The following is a 14308-nucleotide window of genomic DNA, read 5'->3' as shown; positions in this document are numbered from 1 at the left end:
TGGAATCCAGCTGGATTTAATCGCCGCGGATGACAACTGGGGACAGGCCCTTTATTGTTTATAAATCTCCTCGGAGCGCGGGAGGCTGTAAACATCATCCAAGGGCCAGACAGTTATAAAACAAACTAGGAGAAGAATTCCATTCTCCCCAAACACGACGCAGATGTCGCTTTTCCTCGCTGCGGAACTGAATCACCGGGAGTTTTCCATTCCCCCCGCGCTTGCACAATTCCCGGCGCGCTAAGCCAGCTCCAGCTGACTTTCCCTCGGCAGGTTCCTGGTGCGGCTGACAGCGTCGACCTCTGGGTCAAACTTCTCCACAGGGACCACGAGTTTTCTCCGGGTGTCCATGCACTTGTTGTCTAGCTGCAGAGAATTGGTTTTGTAGCCAATATCGGTCTGAATGCGGTGGAGTTGTCTGTAAAGAGCGTCCAAGGCATCCCTGGGAATGAGCAGAAGGGACAGGAGTTGAGATCAAATGGGAACAGACTCCCCAGGGAATGGTCCCAGCCCTAACCCTGCCACAGCTCAAGGAACATTTGGAAAATGCTCTCAAGCACAGGGGGGGATTGTTGGGTGTCCCATGCAGGGCCAGGAGTTGGTCTCAGTGACTCTTTCATGTCTCTCCCAACTCAGGATATTCCATGATTTTAAACTGGACAGGAAGCACCCAACTTCCCACTTTGTGGCAGCATTTGGCCCTGTACAAGGAGTGAACTCATCAGATACCCATTGTTTGGGGCAGTGAATAGCCAGCCCACACACTGCTCTGGGAGGGCAGCAAGAGATGTGCACCCGGGGAGCTGCCAGCCCACAGCAGCACTTCTGTTCCTTCCTTGTCACTCTTCTTTTGTCCCTTTTGGAACAGTCAGGGCCTGGATGAATTCAGAGTCAAGCAGGGGCTGTGGGAGCCCCATTCCCCTCCCAGCACAGCCGCTCTGTACCCCACATCCACCAAGCCCAAACACTGCTGCCCTTCATGAGCCCAAGTCCCAAAAGGCAGGTGCTGGAGGTGTGCCCAGAGCAGGGACACCCAGAGCCACATCCCCTCAGGGCAGTGCTGGGCACTGCTGTTCCTGGACAGCAGGACACTCACTGTGACTCCGTCCTCTTCTGCTGGAGTGCACGGATCATCCCCTCCAGCTGCTGGACCTCGTCTGTCAGTCCAAACTGAGCCTGCAGGGAGGAGGGGACAGCACTTAAGAGGGCTTTGACAAAGGCCACAGTTCCCTCCTTCCCCTCTCCCCCAGCTCTGCCATTATTCCCTTGCTCTGCTATGTCACTGTAGGATGCATTTCTCAGCTGCTCCACCACTCATCCGTGTTTTCCAGAGCCCCCTTCCCCTCAGCTCCCTGCAGGGACCATGGCAGCTGGGGTACCTGGTCCCGGCACAGCTCGATGTGGGGCCGGTACGTGCGCGTCTCCAGGCGCGTGTGAGCCACTTTCAGATCCAGGGTTCTCTTCTTGATATCTTCCTCCAACTGTCGGATCTCCTCCTCCATCTCAGCAATCTCCTCCAAGGTCTGAGGACAGACATGTGTCATGAGGGACAGCCCGGGATGCAGACTGGGAAACTGTCCCCGTGTCTCTGGGAATTTTGCTGTGCTGGGGATAGATTTTACTCAAGGGCTTCTGAGGACTGAATCCTCTGCTTTTACATGGACCAGGATGGTGCTGCTGAGACAAGGGGTACAATAAAGAGGCTGAAACCTGGCAGTGAGGCCAAGCAGTGCCAGAGAAGCACTTGTGAGTGGTGGGATATTGCTGGGATCATGTGTGGCACTAAACAGCAAACACGTGGAAACTATACTCAGGCTGAGTCACTTTCCATGTAACCAAGAGCCTTTGGGACTCTGTTTCCAGCCAGGGTTGTAGTCCATGAACAAAGAAATAACACTTACATTCTTCTCCTGCCATCTCAGCTCACTAAGGGCTGCTTCCATGTCTCTCATCCTCTTCCTCAGTGCAAACTCTGTAGCTATACGCTGAGCATCCAGCTCATTGTTTGTCTGAGGAGAGAACAGCCCCAGTCACACATGGCTGCAAGGTGTCTGTGTCACCCCCAAGCTGTGCCTGGAAGGTTGGGACAAACCCAGGAGCAAAACCAACCAGGTTTGGCTGCTGCCACGTGTGCATGTCACACTTCCCCAGTAGCCAGAAGGTGGGGATAGATGGACAGGGACATGCCTCCAGTGACTGCTGCAAGCTCTGCAGCATAACCAAGCTCCTACTTAAACCAGGAGGGCAGCTGCTCCCAGACAGATCCAGAGACATGCCTGCCACTCTCCCACACCAGATCCAGAATGGCACCACAGATTCCAGGCCAAGGGAGCAGTTTACCTGGGCAATGGTAAGTGTGATTGCTCCTCGGAGATCAACTGAGGCTCTCATTTCTGCCTCAGCACGCTCCTTGTTGCACCGGCTGTTCAGCTCCCACTCACTAAGTGCAGTTGTTCTGTGAACAAATCAGTTACGAAAATAAATTGCAAGACATTTTAAAGGAACCACCTGCTTGAGGCCAGGGTGGCAGCACAAAATGATTCTGGAAAGCTGGAGGTCACATCTTCCCTGATCTCCTCAGAGACTAAAGCCCACCAGGCCCAACATCTGCTCCACCAGGGACACATCCAAGCCATGGAAAGGAATGCCAGGCAAGTGAAAATGTGCAGCAGGTCCCCCTGAGCTGTGCCAGAGGTGACACCACACTGCTGAGTGTCACTTACAGCCAGGCAGGAGGGAGGCAGGGCACTGGGTTTGTGGTGACAATTTAGATATCTCCCAAAAACCTGTGGCTTCGCCATGCCACAGCCAATTTCTGTTCTGAGCTCTCTCCAAAACTGTACCCATCAAGCCTGGACACAGCATGGAAAGAAAAGGCAACCCAGGGCTCGGGGCAGATTTGATCACACAAGGACAGAGTCTTTCCTTACCCATCTGGGATCCGTGTTGGGTTGACCTTGAAGGAGATGTTGCCAGAGGTGGGGTTGAAGGACATGCACTGCCGATCGAGCTCCAACGCTTCCACCTTGTGCCGGTGGTCGCAGCTCAGCTGCTGACGAGCTTCCTTTAAGAGGCTGTGGAGAGCCAGGCTGGGGTCAGCAGGGAGCAGGCCCAGGGCAGGGGCAGCTCACAATTCCCAAAGCTTTCAACACACATCAGTCATCTTAGTGAAATGAATGATGAGCTCCCACCCTCCCTGGGAACTGGGCCTGACCTGCCCAGCACTGCCTGGTATCACCCTGGAGAATGGAGCTGTGAAGGATTCCCACAGAGTATCAGGGCATGGGAGCTTTGACACCTCGTGGCCACTGATTCCTAAACCAAGGCAGGTGGCACAAGAGGTCTGGGACAAAATTTCCAAATGGTGCTTGTGAAGTTGCCTTTGACACACCCTTCCCTGCCAAATCCCTGACCCTGAAAATCCCCAGGGGTTCTGTGTGGTTCCCTGCTCATCTCAGCATGGCATTAGAGGCACATTAAGTATCTGGGGCCAAGCAAGGAGAGCAGAGTCATCAACCAACAGCTCTAACTCCTCACCAGAGCTGTCTGAAGGCATCATCCACTCGCTGCTGCAGCTCTTTCTTGGTTTTCTCAATCACCTTCACCTCTTTGTGTAATTCCTCTTCCACAGGATCCCTCACCACATCGATGTCACGACGGCTCTCACGGAATGTCAGGCACTCAATGGCAACATCCAAACACAAGTTCTTTGCCTGGATGGCATTTTCTGCTGCTTCCTTCACCTGGAAGAAGCAATCAATCAGGTGTGTGGGGGATCTTTTAGACATGGGAGAGAGAAAGGAAGGGGAACCCACCCATACCATCATTAAGAGGGACTCTCATTGTCTTTGCAGTTCTGAAACTTTTATCAAGTCTGGAACAAAAATTGCCAGAGCTAAACACCTTAGTCCTCTACACCTGCTACTTGCATTGGGAATCACATCTTGCTAGGGGTTAACAATTCCAGAAGCAGCATCAGCTTCTGGGTTTAAAACTCACGGTATCAGAGATCTCCCACCACTATTCCCTATATAAACCCAAACATTTTTGGAGGATGGTGTTAACATATTTCTTATTATCCTTCAGATCCTTATAAAAAGTCCAAACAACAAAATCCACCCAGAAATCCAAATAGGAGCGTGTAATACACAGCTGCATGGTATGGCTTGGCCCAGCCAAGAACACAGTGGTTTGTTTTCCGGGAAGTCATTCCATCAAGTATGGATCTCAGTATAAAATAGACATATATATATAGAGCTTGCCCATTGCACAAGACAAGTCTCAATTATTTCACATCCCATGTTGAGAGTGAAAGTTCATTTCCAGCCATCTGCCTTCCCAACATACTTTGCTTAAGGCATCAATTTCCGAGTCTAGGTCTTTGAGGCATTTGGCCAGGGCCTCTCTCCATTTGTCCACGGTGGTGATACGATCCTTTAGGTGGGTTCGGCTGTTGTGCTCATCCCATTTTGCCTGCAATTAGAGAGAAATGCCGTTACTCGTTTTAAAATTGTAGTTGTGAATCTTGCTGAAGCTTTTCCCCGTTTTCAGGACTGACTGAGCCTCTCACAGGAATACAACACGTTGCCGTTTGGATTCACAGTCATTTACACAAATGGAGAGCACAGAGAACAACATCAGTGGCAGTGAATGTGAGAAACACACGCGGGGATTTAGTGTCAGTACAGATACATCATTGCAGGTGGGTTTACACGGAGTAAATGTACAGGTAAAGCCTTTTATTTCCCCATCCATACACCCAAATCTAGACACTCCCCCCAGCTCCTCAGCCCACTATTCTGACAAAGCTGTGAGCAGCCCTCCTGGCAGAGAGCTCACCTGGTTGCCGGTGTCATTGCGGAGAACTCGTCCTTCCTGCCGGATGTGGTGGGAATTAAAACGCTGCTGTTCGGCGTCCGCCGAGATGAGGAGGGAGTTGTTCTTCCAGTCCGGCAAGGTGAAGCGCTGGCCTGGCTTTACACTCAGCGAGGCCATCTTGCTGAACAGGTGACTGAAAGAGAGCGGAAGATTTGTGTGTTTATTCATGGAAATACACCTGAAATGGAGCTGCAGCCAAAAACTACAGAGCTCTTCAGGAGAAAGGCAGCAGCAAGCTACAACTTGGTGCCTGGCCTAATGCAGATACATGTCCTTAAAATGGGGGAGCACAAGGGCAGGTGATGGGAGCTATCCTCTGCCCCGGGCCAGGGGGAAAAGCCCTGTCCCATCTGTCCCTCCCTAGGAATGTAACTGCAAGGACAAGGAGCTGCTCACAGCACCAGCTTCCATATGATATTTACTGAGCTTGGACAAAAACGGCTGAGGATGCGACTGATTCTGTTGTGCTACTGCTGAAGGCTTAGCCCAGGGCTGGACCCCCGGGACTCCAAGGCTTTCAAGGAATAGCAGAGTTTTTAGTCTCCTTTTTTAGCCAGCACACCCTGCACAACGGGCAGAAACTGCAGACCTCACTCCACAAGGTCCGAGGAGATCCCGAGGGGGCTGCAGGTGCCCAAATCTACAGTCGGGGCAGTTCTGGGGCAGAATCCCTTGGCAGCGGGACATCTATCCCATGTCTGCCCCAGACCCCCGGGCACAGAGCGCTGCAACGGAGCCCCTCGAGCACCGACCCCAAGGCTGACCCAGGAGTTCCTGAAGGGAAGGAGAGAGAGCACAAAGGGCCGCGGGACACAGGGGCCCGGCCGTAGGTGGAGGGGAAAGACAGGAAAGGGAGAAAGAGGGAAAGGCCTCAGCCGCCGGCTCGGAAAGGGCCTCACCCCGGCTGCTATGAGGGCACTGAGCTCCTCCGGCCCGACCATGCTCCCGTCCCGCCGCAGGGCCGGGCCGGGCCGCTCTCTCACCGTTACCGGCCGATTTCCCCTCTCCCCTCACCGTTCCCGGCCGAACCTCGCTGTCCCCTCACCGTTCCCGGCCGAACCCCCCACTCCCTTCACCGTTCCTCGTCGATCCCCCCCTCTCCCCTCACCGTTCCCGGCCCATTCCCCTCTCTCCCCTCACCGTTCCCGGCCGATTCCCCTCTCTCCCCTCACCGTTCCCGGCCGAACCTCGCTGTCCCCTCACCGTTCCCAGCCGATCCCCCCCTCTCCCCTCACCGTTACCGGCCGATCCCCCTCTCTCCCCTCACCGTTCCCGGCCCATTCCCCGCTCTCCCCTCACCGTTCCCGGCCGATTCCCCGCTCTCCCCTCACCGTTCCCCGCTCTCGCCCCGGGCTCGCGCGGGGCCGTTGCGGGGCGGCCCCGGCGGCGGCTCCTGGGCGGTATCGGTGACAGGGACACCGCAAATCGCAGCAAAGCAGCGCCCAAATCAGCGACAAATAATACTGTTAAAAAAGAAATGCCCCATCAAGCAGGAGGGAGCCGGGGGTGTCCACTTCTAGAGCCGTTTCCCATTTCCACAGCAGCCATCCTGCCCCAGGATGGCTATGGGCACTTCAACAATCTCTTGCATTTTTAAAATTATTTTTTTAAACTTCAGTTAATTTTTTAAAATAATGCATTAAAATACAAAAAAAGACCGAAAGTAAGTAGTTTTCTTTCCTTGGATATGCCTGGTGCCTCCCTCCACAACCCCCACCAAAACCAATATCAGCTCTGTTCTTTGGGATTAAATCAAAATGATGCAAGTATAAATAAAGCCTCACACACGTGCATTTCAAAAAAAATTTATTTTTCAAATGAATACAGTTCGTTTACAATACACTCAAGTTGATGGTATCTATAGCCAGCAGAGATCGATGACTGCTGTGTCCTATACACAGTCGTACAGAGGTTACAGATGCCTACGAGAGGGAAGGAACAGTGAAAGAAGTCGACATTTTACTGTGCTGGAAGGAAAGCAACTCTTGCAACAGGTAGAAAATTTTGGCAAGAACAATTTGTCCAGAAAGGGAGAAGGGGCAGAGGACACGGCTTCTGCTTAGCAAGTACATCTCAAACACCAACACGTTCCCTCCCACCCCGCACAGCTGCAGCCCACGGTACAAAGAGGCACACATGGTCAAGATGGTTAAGTAAAAATAAAGGCTTTTACCAGTTTGTTTGCCATCCATCTACAATCTATTTGTGCAACGTCTCAAGTCACAGCTCTACTTTACTCTTGAAACATTTCCCTTTTGCTTCGAAAGCCCCCAGGACCTTTACGGTGGGAACACATTCACGCTCCTGCCAAAGCAATGGGACACCAAAACAGGGGAGCAGTTACCAGCATATGAGAAAGAGCAGACACATGGGACAGGATCAATCCACCAGACTGGTTTATTAGAATTTTATTCAGAAAAGGAATCCCAAACAGCATGACTTTTTCTTTTATTGAACAATATAAACCCATGGTATTAAATATGCAAAATTTCTATGTGTGACATTGCTTCCAGCAGTCTCCAAAACTAACAGAGCTCACTGGCCAGTGAGCACACACGATGCCACCTGAGCCACCTTCTTCCCAAAATCCTTTAATATTAGCTTGTAACCAAATGCTACCAATTACTGTGAAAGCTCTGGAGTAACACCTGCTGACAGACAATGTCCTTGTCCATGATCACACTCCTCCAGCCAGGTGAACAGCCCACTTTTTCCCCACCAAGCACCATTTATCCACCATGAGGCTACCTGGGGAGCTGAACTGCTCATATCAAGGGAAGAGACAATAACAGGAAGGAGGGTTTGTACCCTGTGAGTCCAAAGTGTCATTGCTCCCCTGGAACGCTGATCTGTGCACCAGTGCCTGTAAAACCAACGGTTCTGACCCAAAACTCGCTCTGCCTGCCCCACTGCTGTGCTGCAGCTCACTTTTCACACCTGCCTGCAAACAGACACCAAACACAATGAGCTAGAAGCAGGTTTTTCTACAGGAAAACAACGTGTAGTTGTCTCAAGGAGAGATTCAACACTGAAAAACTGCAAAAATGAGAAGATTTCACTGAAAAACAGAAATCAAGTTCAAAAAAAAAGTAAACACTATAGCCACAGGAGAGAAGTGATGCACAAAAGCGAGTACCCAGAAGAAGCCATTCTGCACTGCAAAGTTGCCAGAAGCTAAACTCCATCTCTGGCATTCTTCCTCTCACCAAGTTTTGTTGGTGTTCCATTATCCTCACTACTTCAGGAGCAATACTCAAGTTTTCACTTTGCTGGCACACCATCAGGTTCCAAAACTTCCAGAAGTTCTTTAAATTCAGCATTGCTCCAGTGGGCACCACTTTGCTATTACATCTGAGTGGACACTACCTACCAAGACACGTATTTTCTATCAAAGAAACTGGTTTTGAAGATATTTAAGAGATTTGCAAGTGTAAGCAAAATGAAAGTTTATTAGTAACTATTTTAAAAGCTAACTTTTGCACACCTGTACTGAAATGGGTTGTGGATCTATGATTTATGGGCAAGCATGGCCCTAAACTCAACATACAGCCATATTTTTGTGTTGCTAGATAGCGTTGTAGCATTAATTTTCCAACTGCCAAATGCATTTGAAAGACCTGTGTAATTCTCAGCAATGAAAAAAACCCCTTTCATTTAAATAAACTTGCCCTCTGAGCATCTGTTTCACAACAAATGGGTTGGTTTAAAGAAAGCAAGATAGCAAACACAGGAGACTGACCCCAAGGGGCTTCAGCCTCGGGCAGAGCTGCAATGGGATGGGAGGGAAGAGCTCCAGCTCCCAGCAGGGATGGGCTCCAAACAACTGGAATCACTGGAAGATACAAATGTGCAAGAAGTGCATGGGTTTGTATCACGAGGTTACCACTGTCACGACATGGTTCACCCTCAGATCACCCGGTAACTCACTCTCCTAAGGCGATGTGAATCATCACAAGCATTTTCTAGATGAAAAATGAGGCAGAATCATTTCCCCCAGGTCAGGAAGGGAACCTGCTTCAGAGCCAGCTGGTTCCAGAGCTCCTGGCTGGACAACTTGCCAGTGTCTCAAAACAGCTTCAAATAGAACCTGTTGGAAAAGCTCTTCCATTTTGGTCTGAAAATCCGCTTTTTTTAGCAGCTTAAAGCCCAAACTGGCATCTAAGCACACATGTGCTTACTTCTGCACAGTGCAGTGTCTACAACTGGTGCCAGAGGATGGGGGATTGTTCCTCTTTCCACACCCAGGGGGCCACACGATTCTGTCCCCAGACATTGCCACCCCTGCTGCTGGCAAACTGCTTTCTGAACTTATCTGTGACATTTAATCCTCACCTCCACGTCCCCACTGAGCAAAGCTTTGCACTGCTCCCCAACATTCACTGGACAACATTCCCCATGTCCCTGCAACCTCCAAATGGGTGGGGAGGGGAGAGAAAATGGAGTGTATGGAAAGCTGCAGGAGCACAGTAAAGAGCGAGGACATCACTGGACAGGCAACATTCAAATAAAGGCAGAATTAATGATTCTCATTAGATAAACATATCAAGGTTAAATTTTATTTTAAAAAATTGCAAGTCTACCAGGAAGTAGATTTATTTGATGACATTACTCTCCAGAAACCACTTATTTTAAAAGCTTCTCCTCTCTGGGTAGTTCTAATTCACAAGTAATTCAGGGCTTGCTTTGATTAAATAATTCAACACAAAACCAACTCTGACCAAGGATTTTCAGCTTTAAAAACAGTTCAAGAAAAATACTAACCATCCTACCAATGCAAATACTAGTTTTTCCAGCTCTGTTCCTGGTCAGAAAAAGGCACATACTTGCTCTCAGTGAGTTCAAGTCCAACACAAAAAGCTCAGGATACCCAAGTTCATGTCTGATGTCCCTGAAAGGTGTGAGCTGATCACAGCTCACCTGACACCCACCCACCTCCTACCCAGTCCTTTGTTTCTACAGGCTTTTGTCACCATCCCACCCCCACGCTCACATCCAGAGCTGCTCTGTGCTCCAAGCAGCCACAGCATCCTCAACATGGCTAATTCCATCCAGGCAGTGGAGGGAGAGAGAGAGAGACCCTGGTCAGGGAATGGGGAGGTAGGTAAGAGCTGAGTAAGAGCAGAGCAGCCGCAGTGCTACAGCAAAAGGAACTCTACACCTGCCTGCTGCTGTTCCTGGGAGCCAGGCACACCTCCAGCAACCAGGAATCTCTCAGGGCATCTGTGTTGTACAGCAGGGCCACATATTGCTCACAAAACCCCTTGGGTTGGTGCTGTCTGAACCAGTGGATCCACTGGAAACCGCATCTGTTCCACCCAAGTAAGGGATTCCAAGGTTTGGATAAAACCACAGTTTGGTTTCAGGGGACAGCTGTCACAGGCACTGCCACCTGGAGAAGAACAGCCACCCCTAAAAATATACAGGAACATGCTTTTCCCCTCATACATTAGTTTTTGAATTAGCAGTCACAGAATAACAGAGTAGTCTGGGTTGGAAGGGATCTTTTAAAGCTCATCCAGACAAACCCCCCTGCTGTGACCTGGGACCTCTAGACCAGGTTGCTCCAAGCCCCATCCAATCTGACACCGTGGATGTTTTCAGAGATGGGGCAGCCACAGCTTCTCTAGGCAACCTGTGCCAGTGTTTCAACACACACATTGTAAAATTCTTAAATCTAGTTTGAACTGACCTCCCTCAGTTTAAAACCATCACTCCATATCCTGTGGCAACAAGCCCTCCTAAAAGTTCACCCCCATCGTTCTTACAGGCCTTTTCAAGTACTGAAAGGTACTGAAGTTTTACTTTTTTATTTACTACAGGAGGCAAAGGAGGCTCTGCTGCTTTTTCATGAGTGTCAATATTCTGATGTTCCCACTCGATAACTTTTAAAAGAGTTTGAATAACTCCTACAGTGCTCTGTTACTTTGAGTCTGCCCTTTCTGCTTCTTCCTTTCCCTTGTAGAGCTGTCCCCACAGCCACAGGATCTCAATGTCCCACAGGTTCTCCATCTCCTGGAGGTCCTCCCTGTTCACCTGCAGCTGCTCCTTTTTGTGTTTTGGTTTGCTGGTTTGTTTTTTTTTTTAAAGTATTTGAATAATGTCTATTTTCAGTAGTTTGTTAGCTCTTATTTAATTTAGATACTTTAAATCATCATGCACCCTCCAATGACTGCAACAGAAACATTTCTACTGGAACTAAACCTCGCATGCGGCAGCTCATGGACACCAAGGCAAGAGATTTGTGTCCAACAGAAAACTGCTTCATCAGGTGCAAGTTCATTCCTTTTGATAGAAAGAAGAGGCAGCAACTTCCTTCTAAATCTCAACAGGTTCAGTATGAGCTAAATATAGAGAGAAACAAAGCAGTTGGTTGACAGGCAGGGGAGGAGATGGAGGGTATTGCTGCAAACAAGCTGATGGTGCAAGATTTTTGGCCCTTTTTAGTCTAAAAGATAGAAACAGCTACTTCTAAAAGGGTCAGGAGACACAGTTTTGGCTCAGAATTTAGACTGAAAAATGCTTTCTAAACCCCAGCCTAGTAACATTGACAAATTGGAAATATAAAATAATTGAACATCATGGCAAGCTTAATACCAACACAGTGGCATTGGGCACTGCAGTAAGACAAGAAAGTTGGTACAAGCTACAAGAGACATTGGATCATGTCTCAAACTTGAATCAGAAGAAATTACAGAGCAAAGAGAGTCAATTTGTGCCTGGGGAGCTGCAGCATCCCCTCAACAATGAGGTGTGGGCAACTCAGCAAGGGCACTGCCCAGTGCTGGGACTCTGAACCCCACATATTTCATTGATGATGTCCAGAAGCTCTGCTCACTCCTAGAAAAAGTCTGGACACAAACATATTCCTGCAAAGAGACCACTTGGAATTACTCCGTGAGTTCTGTGGTTAAGCTCCTGATATTCAAAAATATCCTGACATCAAGTTATTCCACATCTTGAATGCCCAACACTATAAACAGTAATAAAATGCACAAAATCATTTTAGTTGTAGAGAAACAAGGTACCAATGAAGCACTTGTCTATGGCGAGCGGGTTAATTGTCTCCTCTCAAACACGACTGGTTAAGCCAACTTTCTTTGGAGAAGAAAACCAAAACATTCAGAAACTTCTCCTGCCTAAAAATAAGTGTTAAAAGCAACACACAGAGCAGACACACAGACCTATGAGCTGCACACAGACCACCAATAAATATACAGAAACACCACAACAAAGGACAAGGCTCATCATAAAAGAAAAATCCCATAACTGCTACTCAGACTGATACCAAAGGAAAGGGAAGTGTTTTTTGCAGGCATGTGCAAGCACATTACAGTGTCAAAGCACAACTTTGCTATTATTATTACTTTATGCAGCATTACAAGGTTACTGAGGTGCAGTGTTTAATAGTCTAGTCTACAGCTTTTCCTGACTGCAGGAACGCTCACCAAACTCACCATGGACCCACCCCCTCATGGCATCACTCAGCCACCAAGCTGCTCCCATCCAGAGCATCCAGCTCCCAGCTGGCAGTCAGAAACACCCACTGATCCACCCCAAACACACGTGAGCCATGTGAGGACCAGCCATGCTCCTAAGACACCCTTCAGTTTGTGCTTCCCCTAAGGGAAGCCATCCTGTGGGAGCTATGGATTCCTTTCAGCACCAATCAGGTCCCCATGGCTTCTGCCACACCCCAACCCCCAGTCCCCTCAAAATGAAGAGGTAAATCACATTGACCAAACCCAACCTAACCCCAGCCTACCAGCTGAATTTGGTGATCGCTCCTCAATGCCTCTCCCTCCAAAGGAAAACACCTTCCTGGTTATTCTTGGTCCTGACTCAGAGAAGCTGGTGCTTGAAAGTACCTAAAAGATACCATCAAACACTTGGCATTTTCAATAATTTATCTTAAATTTGCAGCCACGTACAACTGGAAAATAAAAATCTACAGCACCATCTTCTAAAAAGGCACTTTCTGAGGACTGTCTTGCTTAAAAAAAATAAAAGTCACTCCAAGTTTTAAACAGTGGAACTGCTTTGTTTGAAAAGGACCCTACGGTAACAACCCGTGTCAGGTGAGGGGGTACCTCAGACAGGATGTGAAAGGCCAGGGCACGTGGGATGGAAAGTGGATGGAGTCTCCCCAACACCCTTATTCCTGCCAAACCAATGCTCTGATATTTTCCCTCACACGCCTCTCCCTTACAACTCCTTCCCCACCATATGCACCTTTGTCTACTCAGGGAACAACAATTTGGGTTTTAGTGTCACGGAGATCAGGATTTTTGAGATTCTGCTCGGGAGGTAAGATGTAGGATCCTGTATCCATCTTGCTCACACCTCAACTACAGAAAGTACACAATCTTCTACCAGCAGAAAGCATCAACGAGCTCAAGCTCTAACCACGATATTTTACAAAAACAAGGAGTGAATTGGCTACGTGAAGTTTGATTTCAACATGTGCCAAACCAAAAATGATATTCCAAACATGCAGCATCAACCTAAAGTACCATCTTTGGGTAGAAAAGACAGACAGAAATCTTTCCCTTTGACACCCCTATGGAATTTTTCACCAGATCCAAACAACCTGCCAGTAGCAGCCATGAAACTCCACAGCACTGAAAGGGACAGAGCATCTGCCCGGCCTGACCAGAGACCACGATGGCCATTTAGAAACAACCACCTTTGAAAACTGAATTTACAGGTCCAACACACATCATCTGAACTTTTGATTCCTTGGTTATAAAAGTGCTTTGAGTAAGGTTCTAAACCCTCAATTCACAAAACAGGGAAAATACCAAAAGTGGACAAGATTTGAAGAAAGTGTAAGAAAAGGGAAGGAAAAAAAAGGCCTTAAGCTTGAGCTTGGAATTTCACCAGAGTGAACTTTAAGACTAGTAGAAAACCAGTATTTGTAGCTGGAATTTTTACAGCAGACTACATGGTATCTCATGTTGAGCATTTTATAGGACAAGTATTTGTACATGAAGAAGTGAAAATCATTTAGGACCAAGAGCATCTTGAAATAATTTGACTGACAACTTCCAGAAACCCATTTTACTCCTGAAAACCATTTCTGTGGCCAAACTCCCAAAAGAAGACCGGAATGAATACTATAAAAATAACTTTTGGACACGTGTAACCAGATGACACATGGAACAGTGACACAGCGATCCTGAGTCAAATGGCCACAGCTCAAGTCCCTAGAAAGGGAAAAAGGCGACTTACAGCGGAGCCATTCCTCCTGTTGGCAAACGTCGCGAGTTTAACGCCTCAACCACAAACATCCTGGGATTCTCTCCAGCTCTGGATCTAGCAGTGGCCAGGTGGGAGGTTTGGGCAGGGCTGGCTGGGTGAGGAGGGGCTCGGTGATACCCTGGGCCTGCCCCCACCACGGGAGCACTTAGTGGCACTTGTTCAGTACAAGTGA

The 14308-nt window shown here is 48.6% G+C and overlaps 1 protein-coding gene across 1 annotated transcript; it reads right to left on the bottom strand.

Annotated features, from left to right (window-relative positions):
• Positions 1-30: 30 nt before the first annotated feature.
• On the bottom strand, positions 31-5011 carry TEKT2 (tektin 2). Its single transcript, XM_071453121.1, has 9 exons — positions 4840-5011; positions 4348-4473; positions 3538-3743; positions 2931-3074; positions 2341-2455; positions 1902-2009; positions 1380-1523; positions 1097-1176; positions 31-442 (listed from the first exon to the last, which is right to left on the bottom strand). Exons 1-9 carry the CDS (start codon positions 4993-4995, stop codon positions 241-243), a joined length of 1281 nt encoding a protein of 426 aa, XP_071309222.1. The 5' UTR covers positions 4996-5011; the 3' UTR covers positions 31-240.
• Positions 5012-14308: the final 9297 nt, after the last annotated feature.

The sequence above is a fragment of the Agelaius tricolor genome, unplaced genomic scaffold (genome assembly GCF_023055355.1).
Source record: "Agelaius tricolor isolate 1412-34295 unplaced genomic scaffold, bAgeTri1.0.p SCAF_36, whole genome shotgun sequence".
Classification (NCBI taxonomy): Eukaryota; Metazoa; Chordata; class Aves; order Passeriformes; family Icteridae; genus Agelaius; species Agelaius tricolor.
This window is presented reverse-complemented; position numbering and strand designations above follow the sequence as displayed.

Bases quoted from the DNA above. Each gene is read 5' to 3' on its own strand.
- TEKT2 (XM_071453121.1), bottom strand. From the start codon at position 4,995: ATGGCCTCGCTGAGTGTAAAGCCAGGCCAGCGCTTCACCTTGCCGGAC. The intron at 3,744-4,347 runs GTATGTTGGGAA...TGCTTCTTCCAG, and splicing joins AAATTGATGCCTTAAGCAAA to GTGAAGGAAGCAGCAGAAAA. The intron at 3,075-3,537 runs GTGAGGAGTTAG...GGCTCTCCACAG, and splicing joins GATGCCTTCAGACAGCTCTG to CCTCTTAAAGGAAGCTCGTC.